Source organism: Schistocerca serialis, chromosome 8, assembly GCF_023864345.2.
Source record: "Schistocerca serialis cubense isolate TAMUIC-IGC-003099 chromosome 8, iqSchSeri2.2, whole genome shotgun sequence".
NCBI lineage: Eukaryota > Metazoa > Arthropoda > Insecta > Orthoptera > Acrididae > Schistocerca > Schistocerca serialis.
Genome location: NC_064645.1, coordinates 440933388 through 440958388, shown reverse-complemented (window position 1 = coordinate 440958388; position 25001 = coordinate 440933388). Strand labels below are relative to the sequence as shown.

General features: G+C 45.6%; 2 protein-coding genes across 3 annotated transcripts in view; one reads left to right on the top strand and one right to left on the bottom strand.

Moving 5' to 3' along the window:
• The window catches only part of LOC126416161 (rRNA-processing protein FCF1 homolog), a 47958-nt gene extending 45427 nt beyond the window's left edge, over positions 1-2531 (bottom strand). Inside the window, exons 1-4 of one of the 2 annotated variants that reach the window (XM_050083722.1) lie at positions 2377-2531; positions 1797-1879; positions 1645-1716; positions 1407-1555 (exon numbers count right to left, since the gene is read on the bottom strand). In XM_050083722.1, coding sequence (XP_049939679.1) covers positions 1407-1555; positions 1645-1716; positions 1797-1879; positions 2377-2379 — 307 coding nt within the window. In that variant the 5' untranslated portion in view covers positions 2380-2531. Of the gene's footprint in view, positions 1-1406; positions 1556-1644; positions 1717-1796; positions 2099-2376 lie in introns of those variants that run through there. The other variant, XM_050083721.1, reaches the window with a different exon arrangement.
• A 255-nt stretch (positions 2532-2786) lies between these two features.
• The window catches only part of LOC126416159 (N-acetylgalactosaminyltransferase 7), a 92425-nt gene continuing 70210 nt past the window's right edge, over positions 2787-25001 (top strand). Inside the window, exons 1-4 of the mRNA XM_050083718.1 lie at positions 2787-2885; positions 3062-3270; positions 12679-12893; positions 14288-14454. Coding sequence (XP_049939675.1) covers positions 3100-3270; positions 12679-12893; positions 14288-14454 — 553 coding nt within the window. The 5' untranslated portion in view covers positions 2787-2885; positions 3062-3099. The remainder of the gene's footprint in view (positions 2886-3061; positions 3271-12678; positions 12894-14287; positions 14455-25001) is intronic.

Here is a 25001-nt window from a genome sequence, read left to right as displayed (position 1 = left end):
GCATTAAGGATTGCTACTTGGAAATACAGTGTTTACAGTTCTGAGGGTCATTGTGAAATTTCTGGGCAATTATAGCATTCCAATATTTATGGAATGAGAAAACCATGACCCTCTATGGTACTTACTAGTTATCTTTCTCTGTTAGGTCAGTGGCTTGCTGACACTCGTATTTGTTACTGCATGAGTATTTATCATTTGATAAAAAAATTGAAGTAAGGCATTGAAATAATGAATGAAATTTTCTTAATTGAAACAAAACAGTTTTATTTATTCATCCAGAATGAGATACAGTGCACCAGTGGCTGTGAATCAAAGTAAGTAAGAAGGAATGAAGGCTGCAGCATGGCATCTTTATCCTCTGTTATTTTAACTATCAAGTCACCTTTCACCTAACCCATGCTAAGCCCCAGGTTACACTTCTTGTGCACATTATAAGCTGCTCATAGACTAAGGCAGTGATAATGCACCAGGCTCACATTTGGGTGGAGCAGGGTTCGTATTCCATCTGCCTATCCTGACTTAGGTTTCTCCAAGTTGCTAAGGTGAAAGCTAGCGCAGTTCTTTTGATAACGGCATGGCTGACTTCCTGTCCTATCCTACTTGGGGTGTTATTGTACAGAATATTAAAGGTCAAATCAATAAAAATGTCCATATTTCACCACAACTAAGACTTCATATTCACGTTTGTTGGTTTTGCGTCATTGTTCTGTTCTGTTCTCTTCCTGTTTGTGCATGTATGATGTCATATGCCACATCATTGCAACATGTCACAGGATGAAGCCGATGTCCAGCATTTGTAGGTTCAGCTGAACCTAATATCTATCCCATAGGATACTGACGGATTTGCCCTGGGTTCAATTCCAGAACTCTCTGCAGTTTCTCATGGAACTCTGTTAGGTTGATCTGTCTACCGGAAGACAACATTGAGCTAAGTGGCTATAAATTAAGTGCCTGTAAGACAATCATAAAGGACAGTTAAGTCAAGACAGACAGGACGCATAGGCAATTCTGCTTTCAGCCAGCAGATCTGTCAACTAAAACGTGGTGTCGAGTTACTTATAATAAAAACAGTGATACTCTGTGATTGGGCGAACCTTATGCAATAATAAATTTATGCATGAAGAGAGAATTAGCACATTTGTATCAATAAAAACTGCAAGTACAGGTACTGCATCAACATCATTCCTCAAATAATTTTCTAGAACCTTCTGTAATTCATTCTTCATTCAGTTGTTTAAACATAAAAATATATTCAAGTTCAGACCTTTTTATACCACTTCTTGCTTTTTACATTACTGAACTAATATTCATACTATGAGCAATGTAGAACAAATCACAGTATTATTTCCATCCATACACAATACACTCAAACACTATACAAGTGTAGAGTCCTAACTTTTACTCACATTTTGCATACAAGCAGTCCATCATACTCTGGATTATGTCCAATTTGAATTTGATTGAATGATTTATAAAATTGGTGTCAACAAGAATATGATAGGGTGGTCCCAACTGTGTGTTGTACTGGAAGAACAAAGCCGACGATACCTGAGGGCTGAAAATCATGCAAACAACACATGTAATTAAATGAAAATCTGTACAGATTATATATCTTACATAAGGAAATTTTTTCCTAATACTCACACTTCGCGGACTTTTATCTGATGTGGATCTTCAGGTTTTTTTTTCCTAGACGGCAAACGATCTTTTTCCTTTCTGAAAAAGAGAACGCAACCGTAAGATTTCAACATGAACACAAAGTAAGACGTTAATAAGTTATGAATGACAGTACTTACATTCTTGAGTCGCTTAAGCTTATCATTTTCTTCATTTGTGCAAATCTCTGTTGAACAATTTTTCGCGTCTTTTTCGTTTTACCCTGCACATAAGAATAAATTTGCTTCACAAAACTTACACACACGACCACTGCCGAGTTATAAACAATTTCAGTCATCGTCTTCAAAAATTAAACCATAGTGCCTGTGCAGTTCAGTCACTGAAACACCTTTTAAATTCGCCAAGCTACCGAGAACAACTTGAGTTGCATCTTTTACGTCATTATACAAATGTAAAAGATCCATACGTATTTTAAGTTCAGAGTCATCAACAGCATGTTCTGACAATATTTTCAATTCCCTATCCAATTCTAATTCTCGATTTCTCAACTTTATTATCCTTTCCACAAGATCGCTTTTGTAGTTTTCTGAAGTGTTAGAGTTCTTGGCTGGTTGTGACTGCATTATACAACAAATAATCACTGTTTCGAATAAATCCTATGTATGAAATATTTAACAGTTGTGCTGCAAATAAAAAGAGTACGATTCAGATCTGCAGCCTATCTGAAAATCATCTCTGGATGTAATGACAATTACTCACCATGTTAAACGCAACTGACCTCTCGCAACAAACACGAATACACAACCTAACCTTCTAAACAACAAACAACAAACAAGCACCCAAACCTCGTGTTCACCACAGCTGAACAAATCCTTTCAATTCAGAGTTCAGACGCTACTACCAAAGATATGAGTATGTATGCAGCGCTTCGACCAGCTTTCGCCCAAGCTTCGACCGTATGCACCAACACCCATCACCAACGACTCAAAGTTAATATATTTCTGGATATTCACCAAATTTTATATTCATAACAAACTAAGATAATAATTACAACAAAACGTTTGCTTCACGATTAATTTTTTTTGTTTAGAGGAACGTAGAACATAAAACTTTCACTCAAATCAGCTGTACGAGGTAACAGGACTTTTCACTTAATGCATCGCTGGTAAGTCCTCAAATTACTGTTTACGTTGGCTCGACACGTCGGTACTGGTATGTCAAGAGGGAGCGCTTGAATGACAGTTTGGGGAAATTGATTGTGCGCTTGGGTAAATTGCATTTATGTTGTAGGATTAAGCGTTTCTGTTTGCGCGCATTCTTTATTTTCAATGACTTTTTATTGCAATGCCTTCAAGTTGATAGCACGCTTCTGTGAGTCTTTGTACATGTTCCAACAATTGTTTATTGTTGAACGACTTACGGTCTTAGTTTATTCCTATTGCAGCATGCCAAAAGGACAGTATTACACCATCTTAATACATTATGAGAATTGTGCAATTGCGGAAGAGCCGTGTGTTGCGAGTTGTCGTTGTGGTGCTACTTTTCGTACCATTACTTTACCTGCTATTCGAACAGGCAGGTGGGCGACGAGATGGGACTCTCAATTTTTCCGGAATGGCAAGTGCTATGCGGAAAATCCGGTCTGATAAGGCTGTAAGTAACGCTTTCAGTTTCAGTAATCAGATAAAGTTCAGTATAATAATTATTTTGCTATTAGTTTACTTGCCCATTTTGTATAAAAGTAGTGTAATGTTCTTTTTAAGATACACAAGACATAGTTATATTCCAGAGAACAGTGTACTGCATAAGTCTGTTTAAAGTGCCACACTCTTACTATTATGCCAATGGTACGACATTCACATTGTAGACATCAATAATTTTTATTGTTTGCTTATCAGTTTCTCATCTTTCAGGCTTAACTATTGTCTTGTAGTTGCTGGAAATGGTTAAGATACTAATAATACAGGCACATAAAAATCTATTTGTAGACATTTTAATAGTTTGAAACTGGTTTTTAATATGGTAGATTAGGTTGTAAGGCCCCATTCTTTGTTTTATTAATTTCGTATGGAGAAATAGCAGAATGCAGTGGGCAATTACAGCCATTTTATTCCCTGATGACAGGCAGACATACTGCATGGTTTAATGATGATAGCGTCCTTTGGGATAAAATAATCCAGAAGTAAAGTAGTCTTGCATTTGCTTCTCTAAGTAGGGACTACTCAGAAAAATATTGGAAGAAAACACATACCTGCTGTTCTAAGGGTCAGATTGTGGATTATTGGATCCTGTAATCATGTTGACTGGTTATAGAATCTGGGGAAAAAAAAATCTGTGGCTTGAAGTCACATGAAGCGCAGTGGCAAGAACAACAGGATTTCAGGTCTGGTGGGCACAGTGTATACAACTGAAATCAAATAGATGTGATACAAGTAAGCTGCTACGAATACAATGTGACCAGACTGATCTTCAGTGTGAAGACTGATTCAATGTAGCTCTCCATATAAGTCTATCCTGTGCAAGTCTCTTCATCTCTGTATAACCAGTGCAACTTCAACCCATTTTGATTACTGTAATGAAGCATTGAGCTCCCTCTACAATTTTTACAGCCCCCTCCCACAGCGACTGATCGAGAGTTAACACAGGGTAAACCTACTTAATGGTAGATTGTTAACTTAGCAAATATAGGAGAGATCAGCAGACAGGCTCATTGAAATGGTACAAAAGCTCTTGATTTTTGAACAAAGTTCTCTCTCTCTCTCTCTCTCTCTCTCTCTCTCTCTCTCTCTCTCTCATCCCTCCCCCCTCACCCTCCCCCCTCTCCCCCCTCCCCCCCCCCCCCTCCTCTCTCTCTCTCTCTCTCTCTCTCTCTCTCTCTCTCTCTCTCTCCCTCCCCCCTCACCCTCCCCCTCTCCCCCCTCCCCCCCCCCCCCCCTCTCTCTCTCTCTCTCTCTCTCTCTCTCTCTCTCTCTCTCTCTCTCTCTCTCTCTCTCTCTCCCTCCCCCCTCTCCCCCCTCCCCCCCCCCCCTCTCTCTCTCTCTCTCTCTCTCTCTCTCTCTCTCTCTCTCTCTCTCTCTCTCCCTCCCTCCCTCCCCCCTCACCTCCCCCCTCTCCCCCCTCCCCCCTCTCTCTCCCTCCCCCCTCTCCCCCTCTCTCTCCCTCCCCCTCTCCCCCTCTCTCTCCCTCCCCCCTCTCCCCCTCTCTCTCTCCCTCCCCTCTCCCTCCCCCCTCTCCCTCCCCCCTCTCCCTCCCCACCCTCCCTCTTCTTTTCACCCCTCTCCCTCCCCCCTCTCCCCCCTCCCCCCTCTCTCTTCCCCCCTCTCCCTCCCCCCTCTCCCCCCTCCCACCTCCTCTTCCCCCCCCTCTCCCTCCCCCCTCTCCCCCCTCCCCCCTCTCTCTTCCCCCCTCTCCCTCCCCCCTCTCCCCCCCTCTCTCTCTCTTCCCCCCCTCTCCCTCACCCCTCTCCCCCCTCTTTCTCTCTCTCTCTTCCCCCCTCTCCCTCTCCCCCCTCTCCCCTCTCCCCCCCCCCTCTCTCTTCCCCCCTCCCTCTCCCCTCTCCCCCTCTCTCTCTCCCCCCTCTCTCCCCCCTCTCTCTCTTCCCCCCTCTCCCTCCCCCCTCTCCCTCTCTCCTCTCCCTCTCTCTTCCCCCCTCTCTCTCTTCCCCCCTCCCTCCCCCCTCTCCCTCTCTCTCTCTCTCTCTCTCTTCCCCCCTCTCCCTCCCCCCTCTCCCCCCCTCTCTCTCGTCCCCCCTCTCCCTCCCCCTCTCCCCCCCTCTCTCCCTCCCCCCTCCCCCTCTCTCTCTTCCCCCCTCTCTCTCTTCCCCCTCTCCTCTCTTCCCCCTCTCTCTCTTCCCCCCTCTCTCTTCCCCCCTCTCCCTCTCCCTCCCCCCTCTCCCTCCCCCCTCTCCCTCCCCCCTCTCCCTCCCCCCTCTCCCTCCCCCCTCTCCCTCCCCCTCTCTCCCTCCCCCTCTCTCCCTCCCCCCCTCTCCCTCCCCCCCTCTCCCTCCCCCTCTCTCCCTCCCCTCTCCTCCCCCTCTGACACACACACAAAGAGCTACAAATGATGCATTAAAGGCAAAGAAGCACACTACAGTAGAAGACAAATTGATAGTTTGAGAGTTGAAATAGTGAGGGCAGCAGAGAAACAAACAAGCAAAAAGTCAATGCCGAGTAGAATTCCTTGAATGACACTGGAAATATTAAATTTGGTGAAGTAAATATCGTTGACATGGGAGGCTAGATGGTGGGCAGTTGGTTGGAGGTGTTGGTCAATGAGGGCCAAAATTGTATCGGTGGGGGCACAATAACTTGCCAGCCACAAAGGGTCATCCAGAATTGTTGGGTTTGTGGAGTCTGGGGAGCATGTGGAAAGTGGATGTGCAAGGTGTTGTAGGGGTGAGGATTTAAATGGATTTAGGGAAGAGGTCCTGGAGATGGCCTAAGCCTTTAAGCAGTGACTGAAAGTTATATTGGACTTCCGAGATGGAATCACTCGTGCGGAGTTTATAAGTGGAGGAATCAGATAATAGGCAGACACTTTTTGCCAGATAGTCACTGTGACTAATAACAAAGGTGGAACCTTCGTTTGCAGGTAGGATGATTTGTTTTGACGTTGTGTGTGGCTGTCCTTTCTTGTGCTATAAGTCTGATGTTCTGAGGAAGGGACCTGGGGAAGGATGGTGAGGCCAAGTTGAACGTAAGGAATTTGTTGAATGTGACCAGCAGGTGGTTAGGTGGGGGGGTTCACAGCTGGATGGTGGTATGAACTGTGTGAGTCAGGGTTCAATATTGGGATTAGGTTGGTTTTGGTTGAAGAGATTTGTGGCAAAGAAGTGTTTTCATTGCAGAAACAGTGCAACTAAAAGTGAGGAGGCCTTTGGATGGGACTGCAGTTTCTGTGGGGCTGAAGGTTTTGGTCGAACATTAACAATAGTGTCAGAGGTATGTTTCGTTTCTGGGTTTGGTGGTGTCCTGGCAGGAGTTTTTGAGGATGTGGCAAGTTGAAAAGTAAGATGGTTGAATCTGGGTGCTATGTAGGGTTGACAAGGAGGAACACTATGGTAGCATAAATGGAGGTGGTGTCTAGAATGCTCCTCCAGGTGCTGGAGAGCAAGGGATTCAGTTTCAGAAATGTGATGTATGTAGCAGGGATTGCACAGTAGGGAGCAGAGGTGGTTCAAGGATGTCCGTGCCATTGAGGTGGGTTTTTGCAATACAAGGCTTGCGAGGGCCAGGGACTGGTGGAATCTGAAAAGGTGAAGGTCACTGTGAAAGGAGGGGTGGGATCCAGAGAAAGCAATTTTTTTGGTTAGGTCATTGGGAGGGAGGTGGGGGTGGGGCAGTCAATGGTTTATGCGACATTTAAGAAACAGGATATGGGACTGGGTTGTTAGTTAAGGGAAGGGGTACTTTTCTGAACTGGTGCAGAAAGATGGCGCAGGAGTCCATTGTGGCAGGGTTGGCATATGGGAAACTAGGATGAACAGACATTTAAAAAATATGTAAAATCATAACAAATATGTATAAAAATGCACAAATACATAATACACAAAAATGTGCAAAACCATGTAAAAGTACGCCCAAATATGTTAAAATGTACAGAAACATGGAAGAAAAGGAATGGATGATATATGGGAGTATTTTTGTGTTGGGATAAGGGTAGAAAACAAAGGGGTGTCGTTAGGTGGACGATCACAAGATCATGTGGCATGGGGAGGAAGTGGGATCAATAGGAACAAATTTCATTATTGATGGGAAGAATTTGGGGCATTAAATGCTGCATCAACAATCCAGGCAGTAATGTATCCGTGTACTGTACACTGACAAGATCGATATGAAACATTGTTGCGGGGGAAGTGTGTGCAGTTTGGATGGTTAATACACACAGGAAAAAAGAGAGAGAGTAGACACTGGGAAGAGTAATGTTGTAGAGAATAATGGCAAAGGAAAACATCACACGGCTGTGAGATGGAAGAAAAGCTGTTTGGCAAAATCAAACATTGGATTGATACTTACCATAAAGGTGACTCATTAAGTTGTGGGCAGTCACAATGAAAATAAACTAATACAGTAGCTTTTGGCCAAAGCTTTCATTGAACAAGGAACCACTCGTGCACTTGCAGGTGTGCCTGTGTGCCCCATGCCCTCCCCCCCTCCTCCGGTTCTCCCCCCCCCCCCCCACCACACACACACACACACACACACACACACACACACACACACACACACACACACACACACAAGAAAGCAAGCACACCTTATGCACACATGACTGCCATCTTCAGCAGCTTGGCCCAGAATACAACTGTCACATGAATGAAAGGCGCAATTTGAAGGGGAAGGGGAAGGCTACAGGTGGGGGAGAGAAGACTGCCGTCTATCGGAACAGGCTAGGAGTAGACTGCCAACAAGCAGATTGTTTGAAGGGGGAGGAAGGGGAATGAGGAGGGAAAAAGGAGAGGAGTGGGAAGGGGAAAGAGAAAGATGGGTTGATGTGTTAGGGCAGAGTAGATACATGAAGAAGGTGAGGGTATGAGGAGGTGATAGGAAGGGGAGGTGGAGTGGAAACTGTTGAGGGGAGGGTGTGGGGATAGTGGGTTACTGTAGGTTGAAGACAGAGATAATTTTAGGAGCTAAGAAAGTGTTGTAAGTACAACTCCCATCTGCGCAGTTCAGAAAAGCTAGGGAGGGAGAATCAAGATGGCTCTGGTAGTGAAACAGCCATTGAAATCAAACATGTTATGTTCAGCTGCACGTTGTGCTGCAGAGTGGTCTATTTTGCTCTTGGCGACAGTTTGTCAGTGGATGTTCATGCTGGTGGACGGCTGGTTGGTAGTCACAGCAATATAAACAGCTGTGCAGTGATTGCAACAGAGATGGTATATGATATGACTGCTTTCATGGGTGACCCAGCCTCTGATTGGTTAGGATAAGCCAGTGACAGGACCGGAATAGAAAGTGCAGCATGGGTGGAGAAATTTGAGGAGTTAATATTTAAATTCTTAAATTCATCACCTTGGGTTAGACAGCTCTTCTGTGGTGGCCTTAACATTAATTGGTAACACTTCTAATTTTTTTAATGTTTCTGATAAACAGCCTTCTTTGCTGAGGATAGTAAACAGCATGCAGTATAGACAACAATATATGCACTTGATAACACTTAAATAACTTCACTATGTTTCGGAATCACTGTACAAAACCAGTGAAATGTGTTTTTTTACAACTCTTCACAGAATAAATTACTTAGCTTAAAAAAAATAAAAAAGCTCACGCCATTGTTATTTACAGCTCACCTAATCAGGCATACAGCTAACTGCACTGCACTTCCAACACGTGATCCATGAGCTAAGTGACATATTGATGAGCTGCTGTGTAGTTGCGTAGCCAACTGCCTGGCCCCTGCATTGCAGAGCAGGACTGTGCTGTTGTCGTGCTGGTCGGCTGCTGCAGAGATCTCATTGGAGATCGCTGCTACTATTGTAGTCTCAGAATCACAACATGGACTTAGTTTGTGTTGTCGATGAAATTCTTCTCTACTCATGTGCCGAAGGTTACTTAAGGATGGGAATAACTTTTACTGTTGACCTCATTGCTATGGTCAAAACTCGTCTTAGCTTAACCAAATTACATATTGAATATTCAAATTAATTGAGGCAAGACCACTGCGGGCACCTGCTTATACAGTCTCAATTATGAACTGTGGTTTCTCTGGGCAACATTGTATCTTCGTTTTTTATTTTCATTGAAATTATTGAAAATTCTTTTTGTTAGTATGAAAGCTCCCTTCTTTCAGCACGTCTAATTCATGCCTTACATTAGGATGCCAAATGGAGTGTGACAGGTTGTGTCTGCAGAGGTATGTTTTGAGAGCTTCAAGCTACTAAAGCGATATAATCACTTTTACAATAACTCTTCTCTATTGTAAGCACTACATGGTCACTGTACAACTTAATTTACAATTGTGGGGGAAACAAATCTCTCTTAACTTGTAGCTCAAAATAGATCACGACATTAATTTTTTACTGATTTCACATTTTAAGTTGACAGCTCTCAAGTGTAATTTTCAATTATTCTGTCATTGAGATTGCCATCAGCACCCTTTTCTTTGTGACTTCAAAGGGGCCGATAAGTTAAGACGCCAAATCGTAAGTGGCACTCCTCAGCAGGTGGACACACTTGCCGTAGTGCCTTGTCGATGTTCTGAACCACCTGTTACACCCACCTGCTCATATGGCAAATTGGAACACATGCTGTGGGATGTCCTTCATTTAACTAGTACCACAACAACATTTCTGGTTTGAACGTACATCTTTCGCCAGCTTGAGGGATTGCAAGTGGAACATGTTATTCTGCAGAATTGATGTATTACACCGTATTTTGCTGTAAAGATTCATGTTATCATCTTTTCTACTTTTTTGTATTCCGTGACATTGTATGATGTTTGATTTCACAGAGATATTGCCTGATTTGGAGCTTTCGATGTCCAGGAGTTCAACTGTTACTCAAGTCATTCATTGTTGAATGAAATCATCCATTTTAATTTACATTAATAAATTTAACAAACTTGGAACTTGGTGAACTGCATATAGGTAAGAATGTAAATCAGGATCCATACATTACTTAAGTGTTTTCCAGAGCAATTTCAGCAGTACATGCTGTGATGTGTGGTGGGTGTCAGGAACAGTTGCAAGTACCCATTGAGACAGCAACACACATGTTTTTCACAGGATTGAAGTACACTCCCTGAATAAGAGTGAAAAACCCAGAAGACACGATTGGTCTGCAGTTGTGTAATTATTAGTGTGTTCCAAATCTCTGTGACCAGTAGAACAGCCACCAGAGTGTTTTAGTCTTGTTTGTGTTCGTTGTTGTTACCAGGTCTGCTGTTATATGTATGTAGCGTGAGCAGCATCAGATGTTGAGTGATAACCGTGAAGGACACGAAGATGCCGTATACTCGCGCGAGACAGCGTTATCGGCACCTGACAGAGTTTGAAAGGGGCCTCATTGTGGGTCTCCATTTGACCAGGTGGTTGACTCGTGCAGTACCTGGGTGTGACAGTGACCTGATATTGGACTCCATGGAAATGTGACGTCAAGTACACTGTGTGTTAAAGTTTTGGTCGACCGCTTCTGATCGTCTTAAGGATGGGAGGATTGTCGCATTGTGCACCGTGCACATTGCTGCACCTCTCATTCGAGGACAAGTAATGGACCCCCTGCTGCTTTCTTTGTCATCCCACACCCTCAGTGTGAGACTAGCAGCAGCCGGACTGGGGAAATCACTGTGCCACCCGTAAACTGCTGCATTTGGATTGGTGCAGTTATCAGGAAGCATGGACATCTTGCGTCCTCTTGTGTTATATTCATGCAGCAGTATTGTGGTGCTGTTTTTCAAGAGGTCAGTGCTCATCCACACATGGTATGTGTATCTGTGAACTGTCCCCTTGGCCAGCAAGATCCCTTCATCTGTCTCCACTGGAATATTTGGGACCAGCTTGGATGTCAAATCCATCCCAGTGCCAGTATCCAGAATATCGAGAACCAGTTGTGGGCCAGCTTGCTTCAGGAGAGGATACAGCTGCTCTGACATCCTTCCCAACCGAATCAGTGGTTGCAATAGGTTAGGTGGACTCCATCATACTCGTAACTGGGTTCATAACTGCCAAGTTCTTTGTAAATGTGACTACTTGGTTTTGTGATGACTGGAATATCACCTGTGGAATTTAATTCCATTTCCTCCACCCCTTCTGGGTGCTTCACTTTTTTTGTCACGCAGTATAATTATGCCAGATCCTAGCACAAATTTAACAATAGATTGCTTAATGTATTTGGAAACGAGATATCACAATTGCAAAAATTTGCAGTGTATTTCTTTTAACAAAATTAATAATTATTTGGCCCTCGATATACAGTCAGAATCTTAACTTGAGCAGTTTCGTAACAGTACTTGAGCTTTTTCTTAGACATCACTCTCACTTTCAAATGTATCCTAGAGCTGTGGCTGTGCTACACGTCAGCCTGTCGGCGCAAGAGTCGCGCGTTTTGATGTTCCTCCGTAACGTAATCGGATCAGACTGTGTAGTGGGAAGTTGAGTACTATTCTTGAAAGTCTTGAAATCATTTGAGGCATCACAGTTGTATTCCACATTAGAATGGACCTATGATCTTGTATAAAGGTAGGTAGCACAATGTTGAGAGATTGGATTTTATTCAGTAGGAGCAAAGTTTAAATATCTATCCATTGGTCAGATTTCCTATTTTCATTGTTTCCCAACATTGCATGTGATGTGGTGCATTAATGAAGGGCGTAACCGACATCTGCCTACATCCTCATCCTACTAAATTGGAATAAAAATGGTATTTACAGGATACTAACCACATTGCAGCCGATCAGAGAAAGCACTTGCTTGAGCTCTGTGTTTTTTCCAGAATTTGTACTTCAAATGCTTGCTTCCATATTAGTTACAGGCAGCACTTGCAGCTGATAACCAAATTGTTGCAACTTGTTTTTATTGTTTCAATATGTGGCTTGCTTATTTATGCAATAGAATGCTTGAAACCAGCAGAGAATGTGTATGGAAAACTGATAAGTCTGTTATGGTTGGGAAAGCGAAGTCAGCAATGTAGAGTCACAGGGGAACACGGGAATGTATCCATAATAGAACCACATAAGTGTAACCGCCACATCCATATTCTGCACATGGATAACAGATACCACCCTGTTCAATGCTCAACTTTCTACGAGTTTATTACTCTGATATCCGGGTATAGTGGCACTGTATCTAATGACCTCGATGTGCACAAGATTTTAGATGGAACCTCCCTGTTGTTACCCGAGGCTAGTGCTGTAGTTTTGAGTATGCAGTGGTGTTCGGGCTTTTCTGCATGTGGCTTGACTTGTAGTTGATGGACTACAACTTTCTTATGTTGCAATAATGGTAACTCTAATTTACTCAGAGTTACAAGAATCATAATAATAAAAGCCTATATGGTGTCAGCCTTCTGGCATCTAGATAAAAGTGTTGACATCCACGTGTAATGTTTTGTTCGCATTTTTCAGGTCCCAACTCTAAGGGAGGAGAGGCAGGGGCGTGGTAATTTTGAACCTGCTCCTGAATTGCCACGTGAAGGTGCGGGAGAGGGAGGTCATCCTCATTTTGTGCGGGACGATCGACAGAACGATGCACAGCAATCACTTTCGGAGTATGGAATGAATATGGCTTGTTCCGATGAAATCTCTCTTGATCGCACCATCCCTGACACCAGGTTACCTGAGTGAGTGTTTATAACCTCCTGCTTTTGTTTTTGTCTTAAGTACAGTTTCTTGTCTGAAGTTACGCAGCATTGGGTACTTATTTTTTTGTAGGGTTATCCCAATGAACAGTGTCCTACACTAAAAGATGTTGCCAGTCATTAAAAATTTAGTGCTTGCGATTCAAGAGGTAGTCTTACTATTCTCACATAGATCTGTTTTGGAGATGGAATGACTGTCCAGTACTCACCAGTACCTTCAGAAAACAAAATTTAAAATACTGATTATAGATATATATAGATGAAGATTTTTTTTTTTTTTAATTTAGAATGGTTAGGTTTTTCTTCAGGGAAGAAAAAGGGGAAGTTGGAGAGGCAGATCACTCAAACCCTTGAAAGAAATTCACCTATTATGATAAGGGGAAACAAAACTGTAGGAGGGGTGTTTTGGGGGGGTGGGGGGGTGGAGACAGTGTGTTAACATAATTCAACTGGACAGGGATAGATCCCACTGCTCCCGAATATGAATCCTGTGTCTTACTCCCAGTCTCCCTTCGTGTATTGTTATAAAAGATCACTAATGATGGTCTTGTCACATCGTCAAGCATCCTGGAATCAAAATCCATGTACCAAGACAATAATTTTAAATGTTTGTGTATGTGAACAGTTCTTGTTGTGTAGCCTTTCATTAGTGCTTTTACAGGTGGATCCAGTCGCTTGATAAAATTACAGCTTGTCAACATAGATTTTGTTTGTGTAGATTTGGTGAGGTACACATAATTAAAAATTGTCTTGTTAAACGCCCACCAAAATGCCCACAACGGTAAAAGTTTAGATCAGTGCTAACGCTGTACTTGGATGTTTTGTGTGGTAATGTTGTGTGCGCTCACCGTGTGGTCTGACGGGAAGGAAAGAGGGTGTGTGTGCTGCTGGGTCTACGCAGCCAGTGAGACAGCAGTGGGCAGACAATGTGTTTCAAAGGAATATTATCACAATCTCCAAAATCGTGACACATTCAGAAGAAGTGGGCAAAAATTTTGACAGGCAAGATATATTAATTTAATTTAAAACATGTGATTAGGTCCCAACCTAACCGCAACCTCGTAATTCCTGACATATTTGGTGAAAAACAGTCAAATGATTGTAGCAACAGTGAAAAAGAGATTGGTTTCTGTTTCAGTGATAGAAATTCATTCTCTCTTTTCTCACCTCTCATGGGTTACATGGAAGTATCAACCCATTGACTACACATAACTGACACATTTCCAGCCTATGTGCAATAAAGAAACAGCACCCTAAGTGCCGCTCATACTGACCTAGACTTTAACCGCCCAAAACTAGTATACATTTTCATGTTATGATTCACTGAATTGCTTTTTTAGTGGCCTTTATGTTCATATGTATTTTTTTTATTTCAGATGTAAAAGGTGGGACTATCCGGAGGATCTTCCTCGCACTAGTGTAATTATAGTCTTCCACAATGAGGGATGGTCCACTCTGATGCGAACAGTTCACAGTGTTATCAATCGAACGCCTCCGCAATTTCTTGAGGAAATCCTGCTAGTTGATGATTTTAGTGATAAAGGTAATTAGATGCATTTAATGGGCTGCCTGCTAAAGAAAGTACAGAGTGTGCCAAAAGTGATTGAATTAATTAGGAAATACATCAATTTTTTGTGAGAGTTATATCCCTCTGCATTCTTAATGACTTAATGCCAGTTCATTGATGACTGAATAGATCTTTTAAACCATTTTGTTAAAAATCATTGTGAGGTTTGTATTTGAAGAAGAATGCAAGGAATGAAGGCATGATGTTTTGGCCCTGAGTCCAGGTGATGAAGATATCAATTAATCTGAACCAGACTGGTTGTTTGGCATTCTGGGAGACTATGAAGGTCTCCTCGAGATGACCAGTAAACAGGTTGGCACAGGAGTCTTCTATGTGGGTGCCCATAGCTGTACTGCGGATTATATACTCTCCACTCAAATGAGAAGTAATTGTGGGTTGGGATAAAGTTAATAATGTATATGAGGAATCAGATAGTGGGTTTGGAGTCTGAAGGACATTGGGAAAGGTAATGTTCAGTAATGGTGAGACCATGGGCATGAGGGATGTTTGTGTAGTGGGAGGTGGCATCAACAGTTATGAGTAGGAATCCAGGTGGTAAAGGGGTGGGGCGGAGGAGAGTCGGTGAAGTAAGCGGTTGGTATCTTTGACTTGGGATTCTAGATTAAGGGCAATTTGTTGCAGTTCTCTCTGCCAATTATCTGACTACAACACCTATAATCTCTGCCAGAGTGATCCAGTCCCATTAAACCTAAATAACCTCCAATCCCGGCTTAAAGCCGTAGGCTCTTCACACAACTGCCCCCCTGAATCCATTTCCCTCTTTTTCCTATGACACCCCATACACCCACCTTATACATACTCCACAGAATCCACTAACCCAATAATTCTAGATGCCGAATTGTGGCTGATCATTGTGCCATCAATGAAAGAATTTTGGTCCACATTGACCAATGCCTCCGACCAATTGCCTGTAATCTTGCCTGCCCCATCAAAGGTACCAACCACTTCCTGCACTGACTCTCAACCATCCCCACCTCTTTACACAAACATCGCTCACACCCATGATCTTACCGCCATCAATGAAAGAATTTCAGCCCACATAGACCAACGCCTCCAACCAATTACCCATAATCTAGCCTGCCCCATCAAAGGTACCATCCACTTTCTACACTGACTCTCCACCATCACCACCTCTTTACACAATCATCCCTCACGCCCATGGCCTTACCGCTATCAAACATTACCTTTCCCAGCTTTCTTCAGACTCCTGTTTCAGTCATCATACACTCTACTAACTTTATCCTAACTCACAACTATAACACCTTTTTAAGGAAAGGTACACAAAAAATCCATGGTACCCTCCTGTTTATGGGCCATCTACAGGAGACCTTCCCACCCTCCCACATCACTTAACCCCAAGCCTTCTTCAGTTTCATCGATGATATCTCCATGATCTGAATTTGGGGCCAAGACGCTCTCTCTTCAGTTTCATCGATGATATCTCTATGATCTGAACTCAGCACCAAGACGCTCTCTCTTCGTTTCTTCACAACCTCGACACCTTCTCTCCTATCCACTTCATGTGGTCCTCCTCAACACACCACACCACCTTCCTGAATCTTGACTACCTCATCTCTGATGGCTCCATCCACACCTCTCTCCACATCAAACCCACCAGCCACCAACATTATTCGCATTTTGACAGCTGTCATTGCTTCCACGCGAAGAAATTCCTTCCATACAGCCTGGCCACCAGGGGATGACGATCCACAGTGACAAGAACTCCCTTGCCCAGCACGCTGAGGGTCTCACAAAGGATCATATCCCTGTGGAAGACCCAGATGCAAGACCTGCTCAGTCCACCCACCTAGCACTTCTTATTCCAGTCCTGTCACAGGCATTACTCCATCAGAGTTGAACCACCTGTGAAATCAGCCATGTCATATACCAGCTAAAGCAGCCATGTCATATACCAGCTCTGCTGTAATCAATGCACAGCTTTTTATATTGGTATGACTACCAACCAGCTGGCCACCAGGATGAGCGGTCACCACCAAACTGTGGTGAGGAGCAAAGTAGAATACAATATAACACAACATGCAGCTGAACATAACAAGCTTGGTTTCAGCGACTGCTTCAATACCCAAGCCACCTGGATCCTTCCTTCCATCACCACGTGGGTATTATCCTTACCACACATTCTTCACTCTCAAAATTCTTTTGGTCTCAAGCTGTGGTAACGTACTGTCCCCTGTGTCCCCATGCCCGACAGCTTCCTGTTGCCGTGCCTGGCAGCAGTCTAGTCCCTGCAAACCCCCCCCTGCCATCCTCCTCTTCAGTCATACACTGCTATTCTTCCCCTTCCTTGCTGCTTCCAGATTTCCGTTTCCATTCCAGTTGCATTCCAGTCTTGAGTTGCCAGAGATGGCAGTCATGTGGATTAGGTGTGTCTGCTTGTGTGAATGAATATGCATATGTTTATGTGTGTTTCTTTTTCTGGTGAAGGCTTTGACCGAAAGCTAAGTTGTAAGTGTGCTTTAGTTGTGCCTCTCTGTGACGTAACTTGTCATCTTTCTGGTAAGTAGCAGTGTCTCTCTCTCTCTCTCTCTCTCTCTTTCTCTCTCTCTTTCTCTTTCTCTTTCTCTTTCTCTTTCTCTTTCAATCTATTACTTTCATTTGGTTGTCAGGAATTGAGGAGGCCAGCTAGTTTGCCAAATACCAGATATCGTGCTAATTACAAAATTTAAGTCATTTCAGATTTCATGGTCATTGTTTGTTTATTAATATGTACCTGATTACTAACTTCCTGATGGAGTAGATGAAAAAGGCATGTAAATAACTATAGCTTTTATACAGCTAATGACGAAAATATACAGCTAATGACGAAAATGTGGTAAAACATTTGCACTCATTTAGTTTAAAAGCAATTGGCTTCTTTAATTAAAACATTACTGGAATAGAATCCCATATTTAGGCAAACTAACCAGTGTAATTCAATAGAAATTATTTTTTTATCTAAGAGTCCACACTCAAATGAATCTGGTTGTACTATTCAATTACTCAGAAATGTAAATACTCAGTTGTAATTTATGAAAATCTAGAAAATAAAAATAGGTAACCTATGTTGTATTTATTGTAATTGTACAAAAGAGGCTGGTCCAAAGCCATTTTAAGTCAGTCTGCACAACATTATGAAATTAACAAGATCTGTGTCCAAAGATAAAGGATCATGTATGGCAGACAGTTTGGAACTGTTTACAAGTTGGTAATCTATATAAATTTCATGCCTAAGAATTCACTCCATCATTCAGTGGCTGTTTTTTTTGATAATTGACTATGAATTTTCATTGACAGTGTTCAAATTCAGTAATAGCTAATGCAATCCGTGACAATAGGTTGAATTGTGAACACGTGACAATAATATTGAATTGTGAATAGCATTTTTTTTCTTTCTTAATAATTATTACTGTGCACATTGTGTTCGTACTTATTTGACCGTTAGAACTGAAAGACAATATGTTAAGAGTACAATTCTGTGGCTGTTGTAATTATCTGTTTTTCACACAGGAACTTTTGTTTGTCACTTCAGTGTTAGGTTACTGCTCTAGAACAGTCACCATATTCGATGTCAACCGAGTGTAGTATGTGGCTAACTGTGTACCTGTGCAGAATTGAAATGACGAGATACATGATCTGGCCACAAACAGTGTCCCCCCTGCGGGTCCGGGGTTTAGAATAGGCCCGAGGTATTCCTGCCTGTCGTAAGAGGCGACTAAAAGGAGTTTCAACCGTTTCGGCCATCTATGTGATGGTCCCCCTTGGGGTTTGACCTCCATTTTTCAAAATTCTACAGAAGTACGAGCCTTTTGGGGAAGGACACCTTACATGGTGTACCACTGGTCCTAAGTGCACTAAGACCTTGGCACTCAGCATTGCACCGGCGTTGTAACCATACCCACTATTCCTCAAATTGGGCCTAAACGCCTGATGGGTTGTCCAAGTTACGCCCATAGTGCATCTCCATCTGCACCAGCGATCATGATGGACTTTCCATGGCACCAGAAATCCAGCACGGTAGCCAGCCCGTTGTGGTGGGGTCGTCATGTACCCTCTAGGTTGTAGCCCCCTGACAACACAGGGATCGTACTGCCGATACCTGAGCTGCACCCTCCCCACGTCGGCCAAGGAGTAGATGCCCGTCTCCTTGGGGCATCAGGACTCCCGGCAATGGTCATCCTGCCAGGTGGCCCTTGCTGCGGCTGGGTGGCGCCCGTGGGGAGAGCCCCTGGTCGGAGTGGGTGGTATCGGGGCGGACGTTTCACAGATGAAACGTCAACACGTATCAGGTCGCTCTGCGGCCGAGTCTTTCAAAAGAAAAGGTACCGTTTCTAGTTCTGGTTCTCCTGCCCTTTCCCCCTTGGCCACTCCATGGGAGGAGGGACAGGCCCGCCGGCTTGGGGCGAAGTACTTCCCCCGCTATTTGGTCTGCTCTTTGTTCAGCACATTGAGGACGTCTTCGGGGAAATCGAGGCTCTCAGCAAGATGCGATCAGGGTCCGTTCTTATCAAGACCACCTCCGCCACACAGTCGACGGCGCTCCAGGCGTGCGACCGCCTAGGGGACATCCCAGTATCCATTGTCCCACATCTGGCACTAAATAGGACGCAGGGGGTTATTTTTCATCGTGACCTCCTGCTACAATCTGATGAGGAGCTCAGGGCCAACCTGGAGCGCCGCGGTGTGCATTTCGTCCGGCGAGTTCAGCGCGGCCCCAAAGACCGTCGCATCGACACCGGGACCTTTATCCTCGCCTTCGAGGGGGACGTTCTCCCGGAGAAGGTAAAGGTGATGTGCTACCGGTGCGACGTGCGACCCGCCTCCTATGCGCTGTTTTAGGTGTTTGCGCTTTGGGCACATGTCGTCACGGTGTCAGGCTGAGCCCCTTTGTGGCGATTGTGGACGTCCTCTTCGTGAGGAACATACATGCACCCCACCACCTCAGTGCATTAATTGTCCTGGCGTCCACTCGCCTAGATCCTCAGACTGCCCCACCTATCAGAAGGAGAAGAAGATACAAGAAATCAAAACTTTGGATCGGCTCTCTTATTCTGAGGCCAGGAAAAAGTATGACCGCCTTCATCCCGTGCCATTGACCACTTCGTTTGCCTCAGTTGTGTCCACTCCTTCCGCGGTATCCTCACCCCTATCCTGTCCCCCTCCGCCTCCTCCGCCCATCAGGGGGCTCTGCCTCCGCCTCCCAAATCCCTCCCTTCCAAATCCTCCTCCCCCGTGGCCCCCACCCCCTCTGCCCCAGGGGCCACTCTTCCTCCTCCTCCTCCTCCTCCTCCCTCCACGCCACCTGAGAAGCGATCCTCTTCTCAGGCGTCCATCGGGGAAACGTTCCGGACCCCAGCTTCCGAGGTCCGGCGTTCCAAAACGGACCCCGTGCGTGAGGACCTTCTTCGGGTCCAGCCCACCATCCCTGTGCCTCCTCGGCTTTCCAAGAAGGCCTCCAAGAAGAAGTCTCTATCCCCCTCTCCACCCCGGCGCATTTCGTCTGACGCTTCATCCGTGAGACGCTGCTCCCGGCCGTCCTCAGTTTCGCCGGGACGCTCTGCTGCCAGGCGCTCCGCCGGCCTTTCGTCGGCAAATGATGCGGCCCCTCCTACACAATCAGGGACAGCGGCCGCAGCTGGCGACGAGTCAATGGAACCGGATCCGCCTCCCGTCAGTTGTAGCGTTGTTCCCTCGCAACCTGGCCCTCCGCGGCCGTCGAGGTGACCAGCTCTTCCCCCGTCTCGTTCCCCCAACTTTTTGACTAGCGATGGCGTTGTTTCATTGGAACATAAGAGGTATTCGATCTAATCGGGAGGAATTACAACTGCTCCTCCGCCTGCACTGTCCGCTCGTCCTTGGTCTCCAGGAAACCATGTTGCACCCGACTGACCGTATTGCCTTTACCCACTATACCTCGGAGCAGTATGACCTCACCCCTGTGGACGGTATCCCAGCTCATGGTGGGGTCATGTTGCTCGTTCGGGACGATGTCTATTACCATTCCATCCCATTGACCACCCCACTCCAAGCAATAGCTGTCCGCATTACTCTTTCTGCTTTTACTTTTTCAGTTTGTACCATCTACACTCCACCGTCATCTGCTGTTAGTCGGGCTGACATGATGCACCTGATCGTTCAGCTTCCCCCGCCGTTCTTATTGTTTGGCGACTTCAATGCCCATCATCCCCTTTGGGGCTCTCCTGCATCCTGTCAAAGAGGCTCACTCTTGGCGGATGTCTTCAACCATCTCAATCTTGTCTGCCTCAATACCGGCGCCCCAACTTTCCTCTCGGACTCTACTCATACCTACTCCCACTTGGACCTCTCGATCTGTTCTACCACTCTTGCCCGTCGGTTCGAGTGGTATGTCCTTTCTGACACCTATTCGAGCGACCACTTCCCCTGTGTCGTTCGTCTCCTGCACCACACCCCATCCCCACGTCCTTCGAGCTGGAACATACTGAAAGCTGACTGGGGACTTTACTCCTCCCTGGCGACCTTTCCGGACCACGATTTTCCCAGTTGTGACAGTCAGGTCGAATACCTCACGGCTGTTATTATCAATGCTGCCGAACGTTCCATTCCTCGTACTACTTCTTCTTCACGTCGCGTTTCCGTCCCCTGGTGGAACGAGGCTTGTAGGGATGCTATCCGTGCTCGACGACGTGCTTTACGCACTTTTCGCCGCCATTCTACGTTGGCGAATTGTATTGAATACAAACGACTCCGAGCGCAATGCCGTAGAATCATCAAAGACAGCAAAAAAGCTTGTTGGGCCTCTTTCACCAGCTCCTTTAACAGTTTTACTCCCTCTTCTGTCGTTTGGGGTAGCCTGCGCCGGCTGTCGGGCATTAAGGCCCACTCCTCGGTACCTGGCCTGACCTCAGGTAATGAGGTCCTTGTTGATCCTGTGGCTGTCTCCAACGCCTTTGGCCGCTTTTTCGCGGAGGTTTCAAGCTCCGCCCATTACCACCCTGCCTTCCTTCCCATGAAAGAGGCAGAAGAGGCTCGGCGACCTTCCTTCCACTCGCTGAATCTGGAAACTTATAATGCCTCCTTTACTATGCGGGAACTCGAACGTGCGCTTGCACTGTCCCGATCCTCTGCTCCGGGGCCAGATGCCATTCACGTTCAGATGCTGGCACACCTTTCTCCGGCGGGCAAAAGCTTCCTTCTTCGTACCTACAATCGCGTCTGGACCGAAGGTCAAGTCCCCAGGCGTTGGCGTGACGCCGTTTTGTTCCTATACCCAAACCCGGGAAGGATAGACACCTTCCTTCTAGTTACTGCCCCATTTCTCTTACAAGCTGTGTCTGTAAGGTGATGGAGCGCATGGTTCATGCTCGGTTAGTCTGGATTCTTGAATCTAGTTACTGCCCCATTTCTCTTACAAGCTGTGTCTGTAAGGTGATGGAGCGCATGGTTCATGCTCGGTTAGTCTGGATTCTTGAATCTCGACGACTACTTACTAATGTCCAATGCGGCTTTCGTCGCCGCCGCTCTGCTGTTGACCACCTTGTGACCTTGTCGACATTCATCATGAACAACTATTTGCCAAGGCGCCAAACGGTAGCCATGTTCTTCGACTTGGAGAAGGCTTATGATACCTGTTGGAGAGGAGGTATCCTCTGCACTATGCACAGGTGGGGCCTACGCGGTCGCCTGCCCCTTTTTATTGATTCCTTTTTAACGGATCGAAAGTTTAGGGTACGTGTGGGTTCCGTATTGTCCGACGTCTTCCTCCAGGAGAACGGAGTGCCTCAGGGCTCCGTCTTGAGCGTAGCCCTTTTTGCCATCGCGATCAATCCAATTATGGATTGCATTCCACCTACTGTCTGAGGCTCTCTCTTTGTCGATGACTTTGCGATCTACTGCAGTGCCCAGCGAACATGCCTCCTGGAGCGCTGCCTTCAGCATTGTCTAGACAGCCTCTACTCATGGAGCGTGGCAAATGGCTTCCGGTTCTCTGAAGAGAAGACGGTTTGTATCAACTTTTGGCGATATAAAGCGTACCTTCCGCCATCCTTACATCTCGGTCCTGTTGTTCTCCCATTCGTGGACACAACTAAGTTTCTAGGGCTCACGTTGGACAGGAAACTGTGTTGGTCTCCACATGTCTCTTATTTGGCGGCCCGTTGTACACGTTCCCTTAATGTCCTCAGAGTTCTTAGCGGTTCATCTTGGGGAGCGGATTGCACTGTCCTGCTTCGCTTGTATCGGTCCATAGTCCGGTCGAAGCTGGATTATGGGAGCTTCGTCTACTCGTCCGCTCGGCCATCCCTCTTACGCCGGCTCAACTCCATCCACCATCGGGGGATACGTCTTGCGACCGGAGCCTTCTACACTAGTCCTGTCGAGAGTCTTTATGCTGATGCTGCAGAGTTACCATTGACGTACCGGCGCGACATACTGCTGTGTCGGTATGCCTGCCGGCTGTTGTCTATGCCCGACCACCCCTCTTACAAGTCCTTCTTTGCCGATTCTCTCGACCGTCAATACGGGTTGTATGTGTCTGCCCTGCTGCCCCCCGGAGTCCGCTTCTGTCGCCTGCTTCGACAATTGGATTTTGCCCTCCCTACCACCTTCAGAGAGGGTGAGAGCCCGACACCACCGTGGCTCCAGGCTTCGGTTCATATTTACCTCGACCTCAGCTCACTCCCGAAGGAGGGTACTCCGGCTGCAGTGTATTGCTCACGGTTTGTCGAATTTCGTGCTCGCCTTGCCGGTCACACCTTTATTTACACTGATGGCTCCAAAACTGACGATGGTGTCGGCTGTGCCTTTGTCGTCGGGGCCGCCACCTTTAAATACCGGCTCCTCGACCAATGTTCGAGCTTTACGGCCGAGCTTTTTGCTCTCCATCAGGCCGTTCATTATGCCCGCCGCCACCGCCATTCATCGTACATACTCTGCTCTGACTCACTCAGTGCTCTTCAGAGCCTTGGAGCTCCCTATCCGGTCCATCCCTTGATTCAACGGATACAGCAGTCCCTCCATTCTTTCGCTGATAATGGTGGTTCTGTCAGCTTTCTGTGGGTTCCCGGACATGTAGGAGTGCCTGGGAATGAGGCTGCGGATGCTGCAGCCAAGGCTGCAGTCCTCCTGCCTCGGCCAGCCTCCCACTGTGTCCCGTCATCTGACGTTCGTGGGGATGTATGTAAGAGGCTTGTGTCGTTGTGGTGGGATGCTTGGTCATCCCTCCAAGGAAACAAGCTCCGGGCAGTAAAACCGCTCCCAACTGCTTGGACAACATCCTCCCGACCATCTCGGCGCGAGGAGGTCCTTCTGACCAGGTTGCGGATTGGGCATTGCCGGTTTAGCCACCGCTACCTGCTCTCCGGTGACCCAGCCCCGCACTGCCCTTGTGGTCAGGCATTAACAGTGCGCCATGTTTTATTGTCGTGTCCCCATTTTAGTCAATTTCGTGTTGTCCTGTCCCTGCCATCTACTTTACCGGATGTTTTAGCTGATGATGCTCGAGCATCTGCTCGTATTCTGCGTTTTATGACTTTAACTGGTTTGTCCAAAAACATTTAACCTTTTTACTTATTTTATCTGCATCTTTGTCAGGTCCTTCTGGTGTCCCCCCATCCCCTTGAGTTTTAATAGATTCCATGTGCTCTAACAACAGTGACTGGGCGCTAATGACCTCAGCAGTTGAGCGCCCTTAAACCCAACCAAAAAAAAAAAAAAAAAAAAAAACAATGTGTATATCAACATCAAAGTGCAGTTAAAATCTATAAACTGTAAACTTGGTGTGTACCACATCATTTTAAAATAACGTGCTTTCAAAAACCATTTTTCAGCCAGACTTGACGGAAGCACAGCCACTGAAGGCATATGTGTACAGGTAGAAACAATTACGCTGCAAGTGTTTCCAGAATCTTTGTGGGTTGGCATGGAAGTCACTCTTTTGGTGAGATACTTCATGACATTTGAGCACAGGTTATATTCCTTAGATCGTACATCATATGGATGTAACTGATACTAGACAGTAATTTTGAGGATGAGTTGTACCTTGCACTTCCCAGTTGTCTTCAGAGTTTAGATGTAAATGCAGATCAATTCTGCTACTTTTCTTGTAGACAGGTGTGACCTTTGCTTTCTTCCAAGTACTGGGCATAGTTTTTCATTTGAGGGATCTAAAGGTTCCTGTCATCATCTACAGTTTACAGCCTCTCAAAGGGCCTGCTTAGGACATAAGCCTCTCCATCTTTTCGTGCCCTCCCACTATAATTCTTTCTCCGCTCTGTCGCAGTCTTGTCCCCCATCCATCACTCATTTCTTCATTCAAGTGATCCATCAGTTTCTCGTTCCACCTCTCAGTTGCTTGCCTCATGTTGTCATTTCGTGGTCTTATCTCAGTATCTTGCGAACTCACATTCTTTTCTAACATGCTGATATAGTGTATTTTGGTTAATTGAGGAGCGAACCCAGCTTCAAATTCTCTATAGAATGTGAAAGGGGGGCCTTGTTCAGTGTCAGCAATTTCAGCAGTTTCTCAA